This window comes from Podarcis melisellensis (assembly GCF_964234715.1).
Source record: "Podarcis melisellensis genome assembly, chromosome: 9".
In the NCBI taxonomy this organism is placed as follows: domain Eukaryota; kingdom Metazoa; phylum Chordata; class Lepidosauria; order Squamata; family Lacertidae; genus Podarcis; species Podarcis melisellensis.
In genome coordinates this window covers 73,517,252-73,538,881 of record NC_138541.1, presented here as the reverse complement: position 1 = coordinate 73,538,881, position 21,630 = coordinate 73,517,252, and the positions used below count along the sequence as shown (strand labels likewise).

The 21,630-nt window shown below is 46.1% G+C and overlaps 2 protein-coding genes across 3 annotated transcripts in view; one reads left to right on the top strand and one right to left on the bottom strand.

Moving 5' to 3' along the window:
* LOC309377959 (synaptotagmin-5-like) overlaps positions 1 to 21,630 on the bottom strand; it is a 175,933-nt gene that overhangs the window by 83,061 nt on the left and 71,242 nt on the right. The window lies entirely within an intron of this gene.
* Positions 236 to 21,442, top strand: EDC3 (enhancer of mRNA decapping 3). Of its 2 annotated transcripts, XM_081925683.1 has the most exons (8): positions 656 to 801; positions 1,085 to 1,162; positions 2,301 to 2,478; positions 5,385 to 5,704; positions 11,940 to 12,272; positions 17,475 to 17,628; positions 18,626 to 18,843; positions 19,654 to 21,442. In XM_081925683.1, the coding sequence occupies exons 3-8, from the start codon at positions 2,315 to 2,317 to the stop codon at positions 19,986 to 19,988; spliced, it is 1,524 nt and encodes a 507-aa protein (XP_081781809.1). In that variant the 5' UTR covers positions 656 to 801; positions 1,085 to 1,162; positions 2,301 to 2,314; the 3' UTR covers positions 19,989 to 21,442. The 2 variants fall into 2 exon arrangements, with proteins under 2 accessions (XP_081781808.1, XP_081781809.1); XM_081925682.1 differs by lacking the exons at positions 656 to 801; positions 1,085 to 1,162 and adding an exon at positions 236 to 333.

Below are 21,630 nucleotides of genomic sequence, written 5' to 3'. Positions count from 1 at the left end.
GGGAGTCCCGGGGTTCGGATCCCGGGCTGGACGAGGCTCACCCGGCGGTGCCCTCGGGGCCAGTGGCCGCCTCGCTCAGCCTAGCCTGCCTCGCAGCGAGGGCTCCTCGGCGGCGAGGGAGAAATGAACGAGCGAGAGAGAAGAGCCAGCAGATGCGACACGCTCTGCGCATGCTCTGAAGGAAAAGCCCCGCGTGCGCAGCGGCGCAGGCGCATTCCCCACGGACGCTACCTCAGAAGTGCAGCAGCAGCGGACGGAAGTGACGTCGGGACGCCTGGCGCTTCCGCTGTGAAGAAGAAGAAGCTCTGAGGGGGAAAAGAAGCGAGTGAGTGAGTGGCCGACCGACCCGTCGAGTGGCCTCCCTACCTTCTCGCTTCTCGCCTCTCGCCTCGTTGCCGGGAAAGGCCGAGGGAGGGAAGCCGGGGGGGGGGCGTGACTCGGGCTCTGCGAGTGGGGGGAGAGGAGCGCCGGGGCCTCTTTCGGGGCCCTTCGGGAGCAACTGACGGGGGGCGCGTGAAAGGGGCTCCCCCCCGCGCGAGCGGCCCCTGCAAGCCAGCACAGGGGGTTAAAGGGAGTAGGTGACGTCACTTCCCCTCCCCCCTCAGCCCCTGGAGGGATTCATCCTGTCAGTTCTTTCATTTCCTTCCTTGTTTGCCTTCAATCTAACGTGGGCTCCGTGGGCGTCCCTGAAGCCTGGCAGCAGTTAGGGAGGCGCGCGAGAAAGCGGAGGGAGGGAGTTCCCTGCCCCGAGGAGCTTACAAAACGAGCGAACTTGGTGACGTTCCCTTTCTTCAGATTGAGGTTCCCTTTCTTCAGATTGACGTTCCCTTTCTTCAGCATCTCATCACAGCTATCTGCCAATCACCCATTCCCACCACCCTTCTGAGTAATACCCCTCCCCACCTTCTCACTATATAGAAGGGTCTGGAAACTTCTGTTTCAGTGTATCTGAAGAAGTGTGCATGCACACGAAAGCTCATACCAAGAACTAACTTAGTTGGTTTTTAAGGTGCTACTGGAAGGAATTTTTTTTGTTTTGACTATGGCAGACCAACACGGCTACCTATCTGTAATTCAGATTGAGGGTTAGCTGTTTTTTGTTGTCGTTTTTGACCATGTTCATGGTGTTTCAGACGGAGAGTGATGTAGGCGAAGCGTACAGGTAAGCTCATCTTGCTGTGGAGCTCTGCCCCAAGGAGCTAACATTGAAACAAAAAGTGGTTGGTCCTTTGGCTGCTCCTGGGCGAGAGGGCTATCGCCACAGTGGCCCTGCTCTGACTGCACGTTCAGAGGCAGTAATGCTTCTCAATCCCAGTTGGGGTGAGGGCTCTTGTGCATGAATGCAGCTTGTGGGTTTCCCACAAGAAGGATCTGGTTGGCCACTCGGAGAACAGGTTGCTGAACTAGATGTGTGCGCCCCCCCCCAATTGGCCTGATCCAGCAGGGCTCTACTTATGTTCTTATAGAAACTGGGAGGGGAAGGTTACCTTGTGCTCAGGTCCTGCCTGTGGGCCTCCCATGGACGAGATGGGCCTTTGGACTGATCCAGCAAGGCTCTTCAGTTCATTCAAGTCAAAGGATTCGTAACAATAGTAATCATTATTGATAGCAGGGTATGATGTTAAAACAGCTTAATAATAATTATTATTTCCCCAGCTACTCTAGGCAGCTTGCAGCACATAAAAAATTGTAAAACATCAGACATAAAAAAAATCCTGATACAGGGCTTAAAAGTGTTTCAGAGCAGGAATGACTTGACCAGAAGGCAAAAAAAGGAGCCCCTTGAGTTTTCAGCCACAAGCCTTCTGCAGCCTGGCCTCTGCAACTGAAAAACCCTTGTCCTCTGTCCCAGCCAGCCACACTTCTGAAGGTAACAGGACAAAGAGCAAGACCTCTGATCATTAATGGCCAGCAAACTCATGTGGGAGAAGATGATTCTGCTAATAACCTGACTCCAAACCACTTACAGGTTTACAGATAGTCACCAGAGTCTGGAAACTAGCTGGAACCAGCATAGATCACATAAGATGCCTGACGAACTGAATAAAATGTGAAGGAGGAAAAAAATAATTCTAACTTTTATTTTTAACCTGACTAGTTGGTATTGTATCCATTCTGGTTGCTCAATTTACATATATTGTATTCATTCATTATAGTGATATTTAATGTTCTAAAGTACTGAGAAAGTACAAAGGAGTGATAGCCAAGCCTTGGAGTGGTGGTCGGTGTTATGATGCAAGGGAAAAAAATCAGACTACAACAGCAAACTTTATCCCATCTTTTTCACTTTCATTTTGCAGTGATCAGGGAAAATATGGCTGCAGATTGGCTTGGAAGCATTGTCTCAATCAACTGTGGAGAGAGCCTGGGAGTCTATCAGGGAAGAGTGTCTGCTGTGGATCAGGTCAGCCAGACCATCTCCTTAAAGCGGCCTTTCCATAATGGTGTTAAATGTTTGGTACCAGAGGTCACCTTCAGGTAAATGGCCCATCTGTCTGCTTTTTCTAGACTCTGACCATTTAAGTGTTTGAGACCAACCATGAAAAACTGCCATGAGCTGGTGGGGGAGGGGGGCAATGCTGATATGTTGTTCACAACCAAATTTTCTTATTCCCATGATTCTGGCTGAGGAGCTGAGGTGCTCTCAACCTCCAGGCCAGATTAGGCTCATCGCTGCCATGATGCAGTTTCTCCACTGTATCTGCAATACCTCTGCCTTGCTGTGTTTTCTGTCTGTCTGCCTGCCTTTCATATTCTCCACATTGCAATCCAGCTGTCACAAGAAGAAAATGAGAGGGAGAGAGACCTGGAGCCTGGCAGGTGGGTCACACGCATGTAGGTCAGAAACCCAACCATTGCACACAGTATCCTTGGAAAAACCCTTTTAAGTGTTGTTGTCCATGCTCTGGCCCCAAATCCACATATTTTCTGCCTGGCTATCAGTCTCTCTCATTCTCTTTGCAACAGCTGGATTGTAAGTTGGATGGGGGAAGAAACAACAACTTCTGACGCCTTTATAAATAGTGAAGACTTGCAGGGATTGTAGGGAATGATATGGGACCAGGAGGATTGTTACCAGCCCCTTTCATATGAATGGATGTAAGAGAGAATGAATGGATGGGTGAAGTAAGTAACAGGGAAGGATTGTCTAAGACGCTGCCCACTTTGGCTTCAGCCCTGCCCACCTCCTGGCAGCCCCCTGTGCTTGCTAGAGGTCTTAAATGAATTTTATCTCTCTTTCGTAACACTATGAATGTCACCCAATGCAGCTGAATGTTGGAAGATTCCAACTCTACAATTTTATAAGTCTTTTCTTAAATTGTGGCATCCAGAGCTGGACACAGGACTCCAGGTGTGGTCTGACCAACGCGGAACAGAGCGGGACTGTTACAGTGGTACCTCTAGATACGAACAGGATCCGTTCCGGAGCCCCGTTTGCATCTAGAATTAAACGTAACTAGCGATGGCGCTTCTGTGAACACGCACGTCGCTTTTCACCGCTTCTGCGCATGTGCGTTACATCATTTTGAGCGTCTGCGCATGTGCAAGCAGCAAAACCCAGAAATAACGCACTCTGTTACTTCCGGGTTGCCGAGGAGCGCAACTTGAACGCGCTCAACTCGAAGCATATTCAACCCGAGGTATGGCTGTACTTCCCTTTTTTGCTGCTGCATCACACTGTTGACTCATGTTTAGCTTCTGATCTACGAAGGCCCCTAGATGTTTTTCACATGTACTACCAGCAAGCCAAATGTCATCCTATCTTATATTTCTGCAGCGGGTTCTGCCTGCTTAAGTGTAGAGACTGACATTTGTCCCTATTGAAATTCATTTTGTTAGTTTTGGCCCAGTTCTCCCATCTTTTAAGGTCATATTGAATCCGGATCCTGTCTTCTCCGGCATTAGCAACCCCTTCCAGTTTGGTGTCATCTGCAAATTGGTTGAGCATCCTCCTCCTTCCTTCATCTAAGTTATTTATAAAGACATTTAACAACATTGGGCCCAGAACAGAATTTGTATTTGTATACAGTGGTACCTCGGGTTACAGACGCTTCAGGTTACAGACTCTGCCAACTCAGAAATAGTACCTCGGGTTAATGACTTTGCTTCAAGATGAGAACAGAAATCGCACAATGGTGGCACATCTAATACATGTTAAATTTACAAAAGGCCACAATAACAAGTGTTCCGTGGTGAAATGAAATTTTTGTACCAAGAAGCAAAATTCTGTGGCAAGGTTTCTAAACTATTGTCATTAGAATGCTACAACTTGCTTAGCGTTTAGACAGTTATGTCTGCATTGCCTGCATCTTGATTTTTTTTACCCCTATCTTTGCACTCCTAAGGACTGCAAACTTAGTAATATTAGAGAAAAGGAAAAAAGAAAGCTAATATACTGTGAATGATGAATTGGTTTCCCAGTACCAAGTACCTGTGCTGAGTGCCATCATGAAATTCACACAACCCTTGTAATGCTCCACCATCAATAATACCGAGCTGAAGATACCAGTGTGATAGTCTGAAAGCTGAATTTTTAGACTGAAATGAAAGAAGTTGTTATACTTTTCGTTATTTTCCTCCACCCACTTGGATTTCTTACCTAATGTTTCATTTTTTACTTTAAATCTAATGAATGCGTCTAAAATTTCAGCTATGAAACTTCTATGATGATAGGCAATGTCCCACTGAATGCCAGTCACTGGGTGGAAACAACCAGCTCAGTTATTGCCTTCACACCTTGTTTCTGAGCTTCTCATGAGCCTCCTGTTCATCTCTGTGGGAAATGCGTGCTAGGCTGGATGGGCCTTTGGCTAGCAGGCTCTTGTATCCTTTTTCTCCTTCCCTTCCTTCTTGTCCCCAAATATTAGAGTAGTTCTACCAGGGGATATTGACTGTATGGTATGATGTATTGATGTGCATAAAAAAATTGCTAATAATTTTTCAGCATTTATAATATAACTGATGGCTTGATGAAGCCTGCTTATGTTTCATGATGTGATCAATTTGAAAAACTGGCTCTTTTCTCATATCTGCTTAGCATATGCCAATTCCTGAAAATTTGATGGTACTTAGTTTTTTGCGGTTATTGCCTCTTGTGTAACTGAAGTATCTGTTCTTACTGGCACAGCTTCTAACACATTTTTACAACGGCTAAACTTGTCAGCTAGCTGGTTTTGTGGTGCAATAGATCAGGGCTGGAGAAGCTGTCCAAGATGTTGTTGGACCCTTATCTCCCATCAGTGTTGGTTAACATGGCCGTAGGTCTGGAATGATGGGAATTGGAGTATCCTGGTATCTGGAGGATCACAGCTTCCCTATGCCTGATGTAGAGGTAAGCACTATTGCAAAATCACACCTTGTTTGGGCCTCTTCCTTTCGTTTAGGGCAGGTGACATTACTGAACTGAAGATCCTGGAGATTCCAGGCCCTGGTGATAATGGGCAATGTGGAGACTTCCAGCACACTGACCTTTGTATTCCTGGCATTGGATGTCCAGGAGGTACCAGCCAGAATGGCCCCGGCAAATTGCTGAAGAAACCTGGTACTTCTAGTAGTGCCCCACAGAATATTCCCAGGCGAACAGACGTTAAAAACCAGGAGGTTGCCATTTCTCCCCAGCAGCAGCAATGCTCCAAGAGCTATATGGACCGGCACATGGAGTCCTTGAACCAATCCAAAGGCTTTCGCCGGAGGCACAACTCATGTGAGTACATTGGCCACATAATACTCTTCTTTCTCTTTGTCCTGAGCATGCATTGTTATTGCCATTCTTGTACCCATTTCCCTATCTGGGAGCTGAAATGGGGCCTGTAAGCTGGAAGTACATTTAGAAATCAGGGTATGAAGCTTTGTTGCTTAAACTGTTTTTAATTCTGAATCTTAAATTGTTTATTTATTTTATTTTATTTTTTAGGTTTATATACCACCCTTCATCAAAAGTTCTCAGGGCGATTCGCAAGATAAAAATGCAAGATAAAAGCACAAATATTTAAACTGGAAGCAACAAGACAATGATCCTCCAAGCACATTTAAAATGTGTTGTAATCTGCCTGGGGGTCTTCTGAAGAGCATATACTAAATTTAAAACAGTATAGAAATATATACAAGCATTGGCTTACGGGTAATCTACTTTTACCAGCCAATGTTTGGGGAGGGTTACAGAGCTTCCTTTCAGAGTAGCGTACCGACAGCTTCCAAAATTAGTGGTAACTCTTGTGCTCCCATTTCCCCTTCCTGGAATGGCATGAGTTTGATATATGGTAATGGAGCATGCCAGCAAGGGAAGGGAGCCTCTTGCTGGCAAGACATGTTTTGACTTACCTGCCAGATTCCAAAGATGTGTGCAGCTGTCCTGAGGCTGGGCATATTAGCAAGGAAACAGGACCACATCATTCTCATTCCCCCTAGTCCCTCTTTTTTGTCTAGCCTTCCATCAAGAGAAGACTTGGGATTGCAGTACTCAGATAAGAAAAGGGAGCCTTCCCTTTGCTAGTGCCCACCTGTCTTCCAAAGGTGACTGAGCAGCTGTACCAAGACTCATTTAAAACATAATGTCTGTCATTCTCTTTTGTGTCATGCCCCCCCAACATAAAACCCCCCCACCCTGTTTCAAGTGCAGAGAGAAGGATTTAACAGCTGTGGGTTGGGATAAGAGAAGGCAGTTCTGTGATAGGTTTGCTCATTCTGTCTGTAATGAAATGCCATTTGTGAAGCTAGGCCTGTTTTCTTTGCAGATGTCCTAGGACTCGTCCTGACATACTTGATGAGGCTTTTATGATGTCATCAACTTGACCATAAAGGCTCATTAACATTTGCCTTGTGGGCAAATAGTCATGCTCATAGTATTCCTGCTTGCAGGAGTGTTTGGTCTGCAGTGGCTTAAGTGAGAAATGCCAGGTATCAGCTATTCATGTTTCATGCTCCTGTAAATGGCCATGTAATAGGTGACCGTAATGACTTCAGAGCAATGGCTTTCAGTACTTTAGTAACTGTCTTTTTGTTAATCCTTCACTTTGAAACTGCTCTTTAACTTGAATCTTACTTCTAGTCAATGCTTGAATGTTCCTTAACTGCAGCCAGACACTGCAGATTATAACCACCAATGTGTGTCTGTACCTACCTCTGCAAATGCGCGGAGCTGTGAAAACCAAATCTTGCTTCTTTAGTTTAAACTTGTTTGTCTCAGTCTTTCTAACTTGAAACACTTGCTTACTCTAGTTTCCTAATAAGTTCTATAAAACCGAGTTTGAAGGGAAGAAAATCTGGATCCCTTTATATGTTCTCTAAAAACCTCCCATCCATAGTTACTGTCAGTCAAATCAGAAAGGAAAGTTTAACTTAACATTAAGTTTAGTTTAGCAAGATTATCTAGTGAGTGGGAGTGCAAATGCTTCACTGACAGTTTCCTTGTGTTCTGCCATTGCTGCAACTTAACCACTTGTGGTAAAAAAACCTTTTGATCAAAGAGAACTCAGGAATGACTCTCATATTGAGCACCAAAGAAATGTGTTTATTCATGTTAGGGCTGTAACATGACTGCCTTGAGGTGGTGCAAACATTAAGCCTAAACCATAACCTTGTAAATTACCGTATTTTTCGCTCTATAACACGCACCCGACCATAACACGCACGTAGTTTTTAGAGGAGGAAAATCCGTAGGCATGCCACCCGTAGGCATTTCCTCCATAACACGCACAGACATTTCCCCTTACTTTCTAGGAGGAAGAAAGTGAGTGTTATGGTGCATAAAAATACGGTAGTTTGCTCTAAGGACAGGTGAGAGGCAGTTAGGACAATGCAGGAAGGGACATAATTCACAGGGAGAAAGTGTGCCTTAACCGCAAAGAATAAACAGATTTATTCCTTGGCATCTTTAGATAAAAGGATCTTTGGTAATAAGACAGCTATCTAAGACCCCATAAAGCTGTTGCCAGTTAGAACAGCAGACACTGACCTGGCTAATCTATGACAGCTTCTTATACTTATTCACTTCTCTTTGGTCCTGTGGTGAAAATAAGCAGTGTTTCTAGATCATCTCCTTTTCGAATCAAATCTTGCTTCTTTAGTTTAAACTTGTTTGTCCCAGTCTTTCTAACTTGAAACACTTGCTTACTCTAGTTTCCTAATAAGCTCTATAAAACTGAGTTTGAAGGGAAGAAAATCTGGATCCCTTTATATGTTCTCTAAAAACCTCCCAGTCAGTGTTGGATGGATGGATCCTGTCTACTTTCCCGACTATATTGCCCCGTCAGGGTTGCCTAGCTTTCAAGGGAGAAAAACATTTAACAGGTTGGGGAGAGCACAGGCTATGCAAATATCCAAAGACTGGTTCAGCTGTTTTATTTGCCCCCTGTACCTGCACTGTGCATCCTCATTCTAGGTTAGAATCTTGGGCATGAGGTTAAATAGACCAGAAGATGCTGGCTGTGAAAACCCAAGGAAGGTGATGGTGCAGTGTGGCTGAGTGTTATTATAGTTGGAGGTGGTGCCCTGCACTGAGTGAGCAGCTGTTGACCTTTAGATGCCCTGTAGCGTGCATGCTGAAGGCAGGGGCAAAGTTACCTCTTTATAATGCTTGTGCAAAAGGAATCAATAAATAATAGCATTGGGGTTACACAACAATGAGTTGCGTGCAGGGCTGGTACTGCCTGCTTCAGACTGGGGTTGGCAGGGCAGCCTTGGAAAGGGTTTTGCAGGAAGGCAGACGGCTTGCCAGAGACTTCATGTGCTCGGCTTGTTGGCTGTAATGACTGAATCTGTCTGGGAGCCCTTGTTTACCTTTTCCAAGGGAGGGACTCCTTGGCTGCTGGCAGGTGGCCAAACTGAATTCTCAGCTGTGCAACATCTGACATTACAACCAACTGTTCTAGAGGTAAGCTAGTCCATAGAGGAAATGCAAATGGCCCACTGAAGGCCAAGCCCCTGTGAAGTCTGCTTATCCGCCCATCTACTGTTTTGACTGTGTTTAGCTTGGCTTAGAGGTTTTTTGTTGTCCCAGCATTTTGGCTGACTGCATTGTGCTGTGTGGAAGAGGCCCAGCTTTACCCACTCTGAGCATGTGCACTTGGAGTAGTGTGACATAGCCTTGGTTGGAACACCACATCACACACCTCTTGAAGTCCTGAGTGGTGTAGGAAGGTTGTAAGTGCTTGCTTCAGAGCAGCCATTCCTTTTTTGCCCACTGGATATAATAGTATTGGTAGCGCAGTTAATTGGTAGCTACTCACAGTGGATCCCTTGGTTTTGTGGCATAGCTTCCAGTTGTGAAAAGAGCATGCATCCTGTTTGTTAGATTACTCACTCCAATTGCTTTTCCTCATGTAGACCCAAAAGCTTCATGCAACCACCATCCCTGTTCACCTGTGTCAAAAATATAAGCCCTTTCAGAGCTTGACTTGTCCTTCGGGGACATAACAACATATTTATGATGGCCAAGTTATGCAAGTGATGTCACTTTTGGTTGCAGCTGTCAGCAAGTTTTCAGAACTGGTTGTCAGGAGGGTAGATGACATGGCTGACCTCCACAATCACTGTGTATTTAACTCTGGTGGAGGTGGAGCTTGGCCTTCATTCAGGATGTCTCATGGGAGCCCATAGAGAGTGTTCTGACTATTGTTTTTCCTGCTTTTGTGGCTTGTTTTGTTCTGTCAGCATTTAGACTCCTGGCAGGCTGTCCACCCATCCCCTTTGGAATTAGCCACTGTGAGTGTTTTATGTCCTTGTTTTTTGAGGGGGTGACGGAGCTGTGAAGTAGAACACAGTTTATTTGCAGATGAGTCTGGAAATATCTAAACACTCAGTTTGGAGCTGTCAGCAGCAGAGTATACAGGCAGCTCCCCATTTACACAGGTGTTAAGTTCCGAGGCACCGCATGCGTCTGAAATCATGTATTGAAACCCATTGAAGACGCCTGCAAACATCTCACCCTGCTCTTTTAGTGATGTTTTAGTGTCGTCTTTATGATGTTTCTGGGTCACCTCTGGGTTCAGTGCGATGCATGTATACAGGCCTAGGCAAACTCAGCCCTCCAGATGTTTTGGGACTACAACTCCCATCATCCCTAGCTAACAGGACCAGTGGTCAGAGATGATGGGAGTTGTAGTCCCAAAACATCTGGAGGGCCGAGTTTGCCTATGCCTGCACGTATACATAGTTGCTCACATTTTGAATGCACATAAACAGGGGGGCTGCATGATTGAGCTGACCTCTTCCTATCAGGTGCCTCCATGGGTGACTGTGCTTTGCTTTTCTGAACTCATGCTGTTGGATGAGGTAAGGGTGGAAATTTAGGGGTTGGAGAGACCAGGCAAGGTCTTCCTGGAAAACAAGTGTCAAACTGTTTCCTAGATGTCCATAACTTTTGGTTGGCCTTGGTAGCCAAGCCAAAACTTGAGTTTGCTAAGATCTTTCCCTGTCCCATTCCCCCATGTGATAATCCTCTGCTCTTTTCCCATTTGAAAGTTGGTACTAGAAAGAGTGGCAGTGGGCTTCTTGGTTTAGCTGTGTGCCATCCATATGCTCTAAATGTCTCTGGCAGTGACTCCCAGAGAGCCACTGGAAGAGCAAGACAATACAGAGCAACTGGGCAAGATCAACAGTTTTTCATTGATAATGCTTGAGTCAATGAGGCATAGTGAACTATGTTCTGAAAGAAACAAGAATAGGCTGGTCAGACAGACAAGTCTCATGCAGTGTTAGAAACTCGGATGTATAAGCTAGGCGTCAAATAACATCCTAAACCTAGGTTACAGTCCCCAGGAAGTTAGACTAGATGACCCTCAAGGCCCTTCCAACGCTACAATTCTATGATTTTGTGATGCCAACTACATTGCCTGACTGTAGTTTGCTCTTACAACAATTCACATGTCCCTGTATGCAAGGAGAAACACACATCGTGGAAATGGAAATGGTGTAAGCTATAGACTAAGGCAGAGGTTTGTAAAGTGTTGTCTGAGTTCCATTTGGGTGTCCTTTGGAAAGGTTGCAGAACAGTCAAATATCTCTGCACTCAGCCCTGCACTTACTTTCCTTGATGTGATGATAGAGGACTGAATTGTCAAAAGCTTAACAAGGCTCTAGCCCAGGCCTCATAATGCAGTGCTGGTTTTGATTATGATAGAAAAAAATGGGAAGGGGCAGCTCTTCTCCAAGGAAGAAGGGTAGGGGGATGCAGGGTGGCACCCACATGAAAAGGTGGCACTCACACTATAGTTAAGTGGACCTGGGGAAGCCGAGCCAAACCTGTGGCAGAGGTGTCTGTCCTCCAGTGCACCTTGAAAGAATGTGCCACCACTTCCCTGGTCTACTGCCAGAGCCCAGCCTGGCCCTGCAATGGAGACACGCTTCTCAGGGCAGCCTGGGTGGCCCAGCGTGGTTGTTTTGAGGCACCAACTGCCTCATGAGAGATGGGTGCGCAGGGCTTATCAAGCTCGGCAATGTAGGCCCAAGGACAAACACGCTTTGCCCTCTTTCCTCCTAGGCATGTTTGCTTGGAAGTAATCCCCTCCATGTCCAGAAGAGCTTTCTTACCCTCAAGAAAGTGTGCCTAGGATTGCAGCTTGTGCAGTAGCACAGAAGCAAAGTTTGCTACCGTGCGAGCCAGTTAATTCTTGTGGGAGTACAGAAGAACAATACACGCATCTTTTGCTGCACATGAATCAGCTGGCTTGTTGAAGATGTCAGTTGCCAACCTGGTGCTCAGAAATCTACACCTGGTTACAGTTGGACCCACACCAGTAGAAAAATGCACCTGACGCTTGGGAAATTTCAAACACTAGCCTTATGGGCAGTTTGAAACACAATGTGGTGGGTGGCTTTGCATCACTTGGCAAAATAGTCTAGAATCCATCTTGTGCAGTCAACAGTTTGTGTTCTTTGTTTTCATAAACATCTGCTTTCCTTGTTGACTAATCCTTGAATTGCCGTGTCCTTTACTTCAGGGTCCTCCAGTAGCCGCCATCCAAACCAGGTGACTCCAAAGAAGAGTGGTGTGAAGAATGGGCAGATGAAGAACAAAGACGATGAGTGTTTTGGGGATGACATTGAAGAAATCCCAGATACAGATTTTGATTTTGAAGGGAACCTGGCCCTCTTTGACAAGGCAGCTGTGTTTGAGGAGATTGACACTTACGAGAGGAAGAGTGGGACTCGCTCAAGAGGCACTCCAAACGAGAGATCTGCACGCTATCGCCATGATGAGAATATCTTGGAATCTGAGCCTATCGTGTATCGCAGAATCACTGTGCCCCAGGCAAGCAAAGAATTCTGCACTGGTATGCTGGCTTTTTAAAATTGAACACAGCGGCTTCTTTGAGGGATGATTTGAAAGGGAATGTCTGTTTAATACAAATGTGGCTGTTCTGGTTTTTATCTGTGCTGGGCCACTTGCTCTGTGCTGCACGGCCCTTTTTCTTTCATGGATTGGATCAAAAACACTCCGTCTCCCACATAGGTAGGTAAGCATGCAAAGATGTGACTGTTTATGAGTGTTTGGCTTTAATATAGAACTTTCAGGGCTTCACATATATTCACGTAATCTTTACAGCAGCTCTTCAGAGCAGGCCAGTAGCACCCCACATTGCAGGGGCTGAAGGGGCGTTGGCTGATGAAGAGGGATAGTGGGTTTGGATCAGGCCATGCCGTGACTTTCATGGCTGAGGTGAGACTTGAAGGACTGGCCTCTTGGTTCACAGGTCATGCCTTTAGCCACTGTGCTGCCCTAGCTTTTCCTTTTCTGGGCGTCCGTCCTTAAAATACTTGCATTCATTGCAACTTTACTGCCATAGTTGCTGCTCATATTTGGATTGGATTCAGCTGTTTTTGCCACCTTCTCTGAGCGAGGTTTGAATCTAGGTCTCCCTGGTTCTAGCCTGACTACTTTAGCTCACACTTTCCATATGTTGTGGGACTCCAACTCCCATCATCCCCAGCCAGCATGGCCAGTGGTCAGAAGGGATGGAAAATGTACTCCAGCAACTTCTGGAGGGCACCAGGTATGCAGTGTGAGGGCAGGGTGCAATTGCTACACCATGCTGGCTGTCAGTGCTGGACCCAGACGCATCCCCAAACCCTGAACCTCGGTGACCCCCCCAAACAGTTAGACAATGGTGACACTGACCTCCTTTGCAAGCTACTGGAAGGATTATTGCAGCTAATAATAATAATAATAATAATAATAATAATAATTTTATTATTTATACCCCGGCCATCTGGCTGGGTTTCCCCAGCCACTCAGGGCAGCTCCCAACAGAATATTAAAAGCACAATAAAACATCAAACATTAAAAACTTCCCTGAACATGGCTGCCTTCAGATGTCTTCTAAAGGTCAGATAATTGTTTATTTCCTTGACATCTGATGGGAGGACATTCCACAGGGCGGGTGCCACTACCAACAAGGCTCTCTGCTTGGTTCCCTTTCACCTCACTTCTTGCAGTGAGGGAACTGCTAGAAGACCCTTGGAGCTGAACCTCAGTGTCCAGGTTGAACAGTGCAAGAAAGTGTTTCTTATAAAGGAATAATGATGCTTCTGCTTTGTTACTGTTGCTTGTAACTATTAGGTGGCATTGATGGGGACAAGGCAAACCCCAAACAGCACAGCACTTCACAAGAGGAAAAGGAAATGAGCAGCCATGAGGGTGGGAGGCAGGGAAGGAGCAGAACAAGGAAGGAGTGGGCAATGTCCCTTCCAGTGTTCTACACCAGGCTGTGTGAGCTCGATCTGCTTTTATTACCTTAATTATGGAATAATACAATCCACCTTCTAACACAAGTGTAATTTGAGTCTGGCTTTGATCCAGCCCTCATTTGCGGCACTATTGTTGTTTTCCAGAGTTACACGCTACCTCTTAGATTGCCTTCCACCCTGAGTTTATTTAGCACGGTCTGGTCTGGTTTTGATAAGCCGGTCTGACAAGTTGTCCTTTGCGTGAGTGAGGAGAAAGGAAGTCCTCTTGGTACTTGCACGCTCCTGCCAAAGATCAATTAGGGCAAAGTGTAATAGAGCTCTTGCTTTGCTGGGATTGCATGCAACAATGCTGTGTAATCTCACACCTTATCTCTCCCTCCACTTCAAACAACATCCTCTTGAATGGGGGAATGCTGAGTATGGAGAGTTCCCAAAGGCAAACAGACAGTAGCAGAGTGGGCACGTGGTGACATCCATGTGGGTCCTCTTTTCTTACAGGTTGTGGTGCCCACCCAGCGAAAACAAAATGCATCCTTTAAATGTGTGCAATCCTGCAAAGAAGTTCTATACACAGAACAGTCCCCTTATGCAGCTCCTATTTATTTCAGCAGATCTTGCTCAGGAGAACATCTCAATGTGATGGTACTTCTGTCATCCCTGTTCGGATGTTTCCTTGAAATAAGTTGATCCAATAGTGCATAGAACTGGTCTGTAGATTTCTTAGAACTATTTGAAACTCTCTCTTGAAAACCTTCTCTCTTATCTGCTTTCATGCCTTCATTCAGCCTTTCTGGAACTTGCTACTACAATATGTGATGGCTACTAGCTTACAGAAAGCTTTGAAAGGGAATTGGGCAAAATTTAGGATAGATCTGAGCAGCTACTGGCTGTGATGGGGCCATGAAACTTCCATGTTTGGAAGCAGCACTGAATGCCAGTTGCTGGGCAGGGCTGTTGCATTCTTGCCTTGCTTGTGGGGCTTCCTGGAGACATGTGGCTGATCACTGGAGGAAACAACACTCTGGTCTAGATGTTCTGTTCAGATCAAGCAGGGCAGGGCTACTCATTGTTTTATTTCTAAAAATACTTATATGCCATCACCATTTCTAAAATGTTCAGAACGCAGCTTCTTTATCAGCTTTGTTGCAAAGTAACTGAGCCGGGGGTGGGTTGATTACTGTTACTAGGAAGGAAGGAATATTCCACATGGTATAAGACGCAGAAGTTGAAAGGATCTGACTGGAGTTAGCCAAGGCCTGGTTAAAAAACTGTGTTGCAAAACTTGAAAATCACCTCTGTGCATCACAGATCAGGTGGTGTGAGTTCAAACCTGGGAATATGTTGCCCACCCCCAAGACATAGCTGTCCCTTAAGCTATTGCTATGAGAGTCTTTGCTTACAAGCAAAACGCTGCTGCTGAACCTTGTTTGAAAAGGAAGGAGGCTGGTGGATGCCGTGAGACTAGATTGACTTTGAATGTTCTGGGTTTTTTCTCCAGACTATGGACCACCCTGAAGCTGGTTAAAATAACACACTAGCATTAACATGGGTGCTGCATGCAATAAAACTGATTAAGGCAACACAATTATCTTAATTGGTTCTTAACATGCAAGGTCAAGTTGTGTAAATCAGTTTGCCTCTCCCATGTCGGTCACAGGGGCTGTTGAAAAAACAAACCAAAACCTTGACATTTCAACTTCAGTTGGCCCTTCGTGGAGTGGGACTCCGCAGAGCTCTTGGTTTATGTAGAGCAGGTGTAGCCACCATGGGTGGACTGCCAATCCCATCAGCCCCAGCCAACTTGAACAATGGTAAAGGATGATGGGATTTGCAGTCCAAGAACACCTGGAGGGAACCCTGTTTTTGAGTGACTAGCCGCTTTTCTCGCAGGACTGATACAGCCTCATTTAAGGATTCTGTGTTGCTATGATGACCTAACCATCCTTGACTGGAAGAATGTTCCACTGATTTCAGTAGAATGCATAGCCAAAGAAGGGTAGATAAAGAGGATGTGTGCCGTGTGGCCACTGCCTGTCAGAGCAGACAGCTCTGCGCTAGATGCAGCAGTACTCTTTCCCTATAATAACTGCATACACTGGGGTCATCCACGTGGCTGTGAGAAAACACACTCCTGTCTACTTAGATTTGGGACTCCTGATTGTACTTCCAGGTGAGTGTTTCTAAAAACATGTGCATGCGTGTGTCATTGCTGAATATCTGTTTCGCTAAGTACAGCTATACTGAATCTTTATGGTGAGAAAAGCTAGAGGAAAGCACAACAAAACACATCCTTATGGAGAGCCATGTCTCGGTGGTAAGAACTTAAGAGCCTACTGGATCAGGCCAATGGCCCTTCTAGTCCAGCACCCTCTTCTCGCAGTGGCTGAACAGTTGCCTGTGGGAAACCTGCAAGCAGGATTCGAGTGCAGGGGCTCCCCTCCCCTCGTGGTTCACAGCAACTAGTATTCAGAAGCATTGCTGCAACAAACTGGAGGCTGAGCACAGCCGTCATGGCTAGTAGCCATCAATAGCCTTATCCCCCGTGAGCTTGTCTAATTTTTTTAAGCCATATGAGTTCTGTGGCCATCACTGCCTCCTGTGGGAGCAAGTTCCATCGCTTTAACTCTGCAGTGCACGAAGGATGACTTTCTTGTATCCCTTCTGAACCTTCCATCACTCAGCTTCATTGGATGCCTACACGTTCTAGCGTTAGAGGTAGAGGGCTTGCTTTATGTGCTGAAGGTCCCAGATTAAGTCCCAGGCATCTCCAGTGAAGTAAAATGTATAGAATATATTTGCTTTCTTGTATTGCACTCTATTACATCCTGCCTTTTTTTCCATCATTGAACCCAAGGCAGTGTGCCTGTGGCGCCTGATGAAGTGCCGGATCAGATCCCCCGTTCAGGCACTTGATCAGACCTAGACATGCTTTGTTCCAGTGAGGTGGTGACCCCGGATAGCCAAGCTGGGAAAGGCTGCCTGAGACATTGGAGTGCCCAGTGCCTTTCTAGAGTAGATAGTGGGCTTAGATAGGTTTGGATATATGGCAGGGAAGGATCATTACTCAGTGGCACAGCAAAGGTTTATTCCTTGCAGCTCATGCATCCTGCCCTGGGGATGGTTCACTGTCTGAGACCAGGCAGTACTGATCAAGGTGGGTCAACAGCTGGGCTTTATATAAAGCAGCTTCTTCGTACTTCAGAAGCTTCCGTTTACATCTGCATGAAGTTACAAAGGACTGATGAGCACAGATTACCATAAAGCATATAATGCTTCATTTCATTTCTATAGAATTTTGGATCTTGAAGGTTTCATCAGCATTTTTTAAAAAGACAATTCTAGGCACACTTCAAGGGGTGTGTGTGTGTGTGTGTGTGTGTGTGTGTGTGTGTGATCTCACTAGAAACTTTGCATTTTGAATGTTACTAGATGTTACCCTTCTGTCTTCCTCAGTTTTCTGCACTAGCCTTTGGTATCCTATAATCTCAAGACGTGACATGCACACTTACGATGCAAACCTCTCTCCTGTAGACTTGTTTCCATGCTGGTGTATAGAAATGGGATCGCTGACAGGTTAACTGAAATTTATGTGAGTTATACAGCTGTTGGTTGTGTCTATTTGTCCCGAAGCCTCTGGGCAGTTGGGTGACCATGTTTAGAATGGTCCAGTTCTTAATGCAAAAACTGAGCATGTGAGTGCTGGCTCAGGCTCAGGCTCTGGACCTGAAGAGCAATGCTGTTTTTGCCAAGCATCTCCTAACACATGGCTCCCTCCCTTTGCATTTCAGACTCTGGGCTGGTCGTTCCAAGTATTTCCTATGAGCTTCACAAAAAACTTCTTTCGGTGGCAGAGAAATATGGGCTCACCCTTGAACGGAGACTGGAAATGACGGGTGTATGTGCCAGCCAGATGGCTCTGAGTCTGCTCGGAGGGCCCAACAGGTAAAACACCTTTCCTAGAAAGTAGCAAGCCTCAGTGGATTTTGCAGGCTTCCTGTGAAAATCACGGAATTCTAAATGACATGACCTGCCATGCTGCAAGCCAGTCTAGCCATATGGCTATTATTGTGGATTGGAAGCCTGGGTCTTGGCTTTCAGCTGTTCTTGGTTCCCTGCCAATCAGACACAGGAACTGTGTTCAGGGTGTAATTCCTTGTAGTGCCTGGGATGGTTTTCTTTGTGAGGCACCTGGAGCTGATTTGTTAACTCATCCAGTGTCATCTGCCTTGTTAGCTCATGACAGGCCTTGGCTTTGTGGATGAATTTCTACAAGGGCTTGAACTTACATAGTCTTTGGGGTCCTTACACCTCTGGCATTCTGTGCTGGGTGTTTGGCTCTGAAAGAAACTAGCCGAGTTAGGGCTTTGTCCCTAAGAACTGACTCTTGGTCTACTTCGTCTGGAGAGCAGTTGTTCCAGTCCTTCCATGCAAGATTACCTCAGAGCGACCTGACCCAGGAACTTGTTTGGCAGTGATGCAGCCTGGCTGATTGCAAAGCAGAAGAGAAAACTGGAAGTTACACGGGGATTGTGAGATTTAAACATTAGATTTTATCTCCCTTGATCATCATGAAAACATTGTTATTCCAGTATTTTAAAAACCACTAAGCAGTTTCATTATTTTAAAACCTAGCTTCCTAATCAGCAATGCTGCATTTTGCTAACACATGCCCTTGTGACACTGCAAACCTTTGCATGCTTAGTTGGAAGAAAGCTGCATTTGAATTCAGTGGTGTTTCTTTCTGAATAAAGAGAGAATTGTTTGGGAAATTATGGAGTGACTGAAGAGTTATTGTGACTATTGTATGTCTTAGCTTCTGAGCCTTGGTTGCATGAATCTTAAATATTTTGAAAGTATCTCCTCTCCCATTAAGAAGGCAAGTTTTTGTTTGAGGAAACTGCTTTTGATGTTTAAGACCCTTTGTACATCTAACTTTCAGGTTGAACCCAAAGAACATTCACCAGCGACCCACGGTTGCCTTGCTGTGTGGCCCTCACGTGAAGGGGGCCCAGGGAATCAGTTGTGGCCGGCATCTTTCCAATCATGATGTGCAGGTCATTCTCTTCCTCCCCAACTTTGTCAAGATGTTGGAATCGATCACCAACGAGCTGACACTTTTTAGCAAGACCCAAGGCCAACAGGTGTCCAGTGTCAAAGGTGAGCCGGGTACAGCCATGGATAGTTTTTCTAAATATATAGAAATAACAATTATTTGCTATATTGCCAAAGCCTCAAGTCAGCTGAATAAAGAAAGACAAAAGTGTGCACTGGCCCAGTCCAAGCTAAATCATGGCTGCTTAACACAAGCACACAGCTTCCAAGAAAGGAAATAGCAGTTGCTTTTCTGTTAGCAGAAGAATCTAGTACTGCCATCTCCCCTCCCGACAGACTGAAGTGGTGCACTTTTGCTACTGCATCCTGGCTTTGTATAGGTTCTGGGGGTCAAGTGATGGAGTGGGACAGGTTGTAGATGCTAATGTGATCTTTGTGGGGCTGTGGAGGCAACCTCTAATGCAGCAGCGCCATCTACTGGCAAGGAGCTAAGCTATTTTTATATACCCACTGGACTTGTAGGGAACACTTTAGTTGGAAAGAGGCGAGTTGGGTCAGTTGCACGAGCTGCTAACCAAATCCTGGGGCTTTGAAATACATGCCTATTTTAGACTTTATTCAAAAGGAGTTTTGAAAAAGTTGTAGAGGACAGATCTATGGGTGGGTGTTAGTCCTGCTGTCTGTAAGGGACATTCCTGTTCAGAGGCTGCCTACCTTTGGGGCCCAGTTGCTATAAGCAGGAGAGGAGCATTGCCTGCATGTCGTCTTCTGTGAGCCTCCTAGAAGCATCCTGCAGGGCTCTGTTGACAGCTGGGCAGCCTGCTAGAAGAGTCTTGGGGAGGCTTTCCTAAAGTCCCTTATAGGTTTCTACTTGACAAACATGTAAAGTGCTCTCTTGTTCCTCCCGCTCCCCAGATCTTCCAGACTCACCAGTTGACTTGGTGATAAACTGCTTGGATTGCCATGAAAATGCCTTCCTGAGGGACCAGCCTTGGTACAAGGCTGCTGTGGACTGGGCCAACCAAAACAGAGCCCCCGTCCTCAGCCTGGACCCCCCGGTGAATGACATGGAGCAAGGGATCGACGCCAAGTGGTCTCTGTCCCTGGGGCTGCCACTGCCCCTAGGTGAGAGGGCTGGGCGCGTGTACCTGTGTGACATCGGCATTCCACAGAAAGTCTTCCAGGAGGTGGGGATAAACTACCACTCGCCTTTCGGCTGCAAGTTTGTCATCCCTTTGCACTCTACCTAAAGTGGGGGGTGGGGGGGTGGGCTTTGGCCCCGAAGAGGAAAGTGGGGCAGAACCGCCTCGAACCGCACGACTGATCCTGACCGTATTAAAACTCTTTGAAGCCTTAAGGATGTTGGAAGTTCTCAGCTGTGTTTCTTTCAAGAGAAATAGCAGTATTGCGGAGAACCAAGAGGGCGCGCGCTCCTCTGAGCCTTTGATGCCCTCCTGATGCCATGAAGGAACGCAGAGGCAGCTGGTGTCTTCAACCAGCTCGGCAAGTTGGTGGTGGGAGGGCAGGGTGCGTGCTTGCTTACACATGCAGGTGCCCCTGCCCGTTTAGATATGCAGCTGACAGTATGGTTTCATTTTTCCTTTCCCCCCCAGGACTGGCAGGGGACATGTGTCCCCCTTGCTGATCATGTGGGAATGAGGGCTGTGTCCTGCTGCCACCAGGGCATCCCTCTCTTGTGCAGCTACAGTCCCGTCTCTCAAGCTATATGGTACCTTGGCTTGCTCAGCCTAGGCAGGTGGTGGGAGACACCCGCTTCTCCTGCTGGCAGCTTGAGAGTTTGTAGAGCAGCAATTGTGTCTCTGAGCCACTGCCAGCACACACTTGTTTCCTTTTTGCTTATTTGAGTGAATGATAATGTGGTTGCAATACTTGCGGCTTAAAAGAAGACTGAGGAAGCAGACTCATTGGTGCTGTTACTTGTGCTTCTCCACAAGTCGTGTTCTGCCATCTTACTGTAGAATTCACGTTGCTGGCGTCTGCTCCTTTTTAAAAAAAATACCTACTTCCCAGGGCCCGTGTTTGTGTGTGTGTATGAGAGAGTGTATGAGAATATTGAGACTGTCTAGCTGCCACTGGATTTGAAACCCATAGAAAAATTTCATGTTCTTGATGGTGGCACTGTCCTGTTCCCTCTCGATATGTCCAGAACAAGCACATGGCTACACTTTTAAGTGAAGCAATGAAATGTGATGGGGCTTTGTCTAGCGGTGCAGACCAGTTGCAAAGTGGCATTGGAACAGAAGCGGCTTAAGATTTAAAGGCCTGTGGAATGAGACAAATGGCCAAGCAAAGCCGCCTCTTCCTGCATGTTGCTTTTACACCGATGTCTGGTCCTCTTGTGCTTCAGGCATGAGCTTGTATAATGACCCACTGGTGAATTGTGCATCTCAGCTACTGCCTCCCTCTCCCGATGTGCCGTTCTTCAGTGGGAAGGGCACAACGTTGTGTTGCTCTCTGGGGACCAACTCATTGCTGTCACTGGCTTGTTCTTATTCCGAATGCTGCCAGCAGAACATTTTGGTTTGTAGCCAGGCTTTTTCTGGAGTTCAGGGGTGCAACGCACTGTTAAGTAGCTGAATACCTGTTAGCTCTGAGAAATCAGCCATGCTTGACCTTCTTGTCTCTAAAGGTGCCATACAGAACTCTCTCACAAATCACAATGATTAAAATGTGCAGCAAAGCAGTTGTTCTTCTGTGTTTTCATTTCTAGAGTGCAGAAACTGGTTTTCTTGGTTTGCAAGTGACCATAGTTCATTCACACTTTCCTGCAGCCATCTTGGGTCCAAGAGAGACAATCACAAGAAGACTTAATCACTTTGACTTAAAGGCATAATTATTATCTCAGTGTACTTGAGAAAAAATAGAATTCAC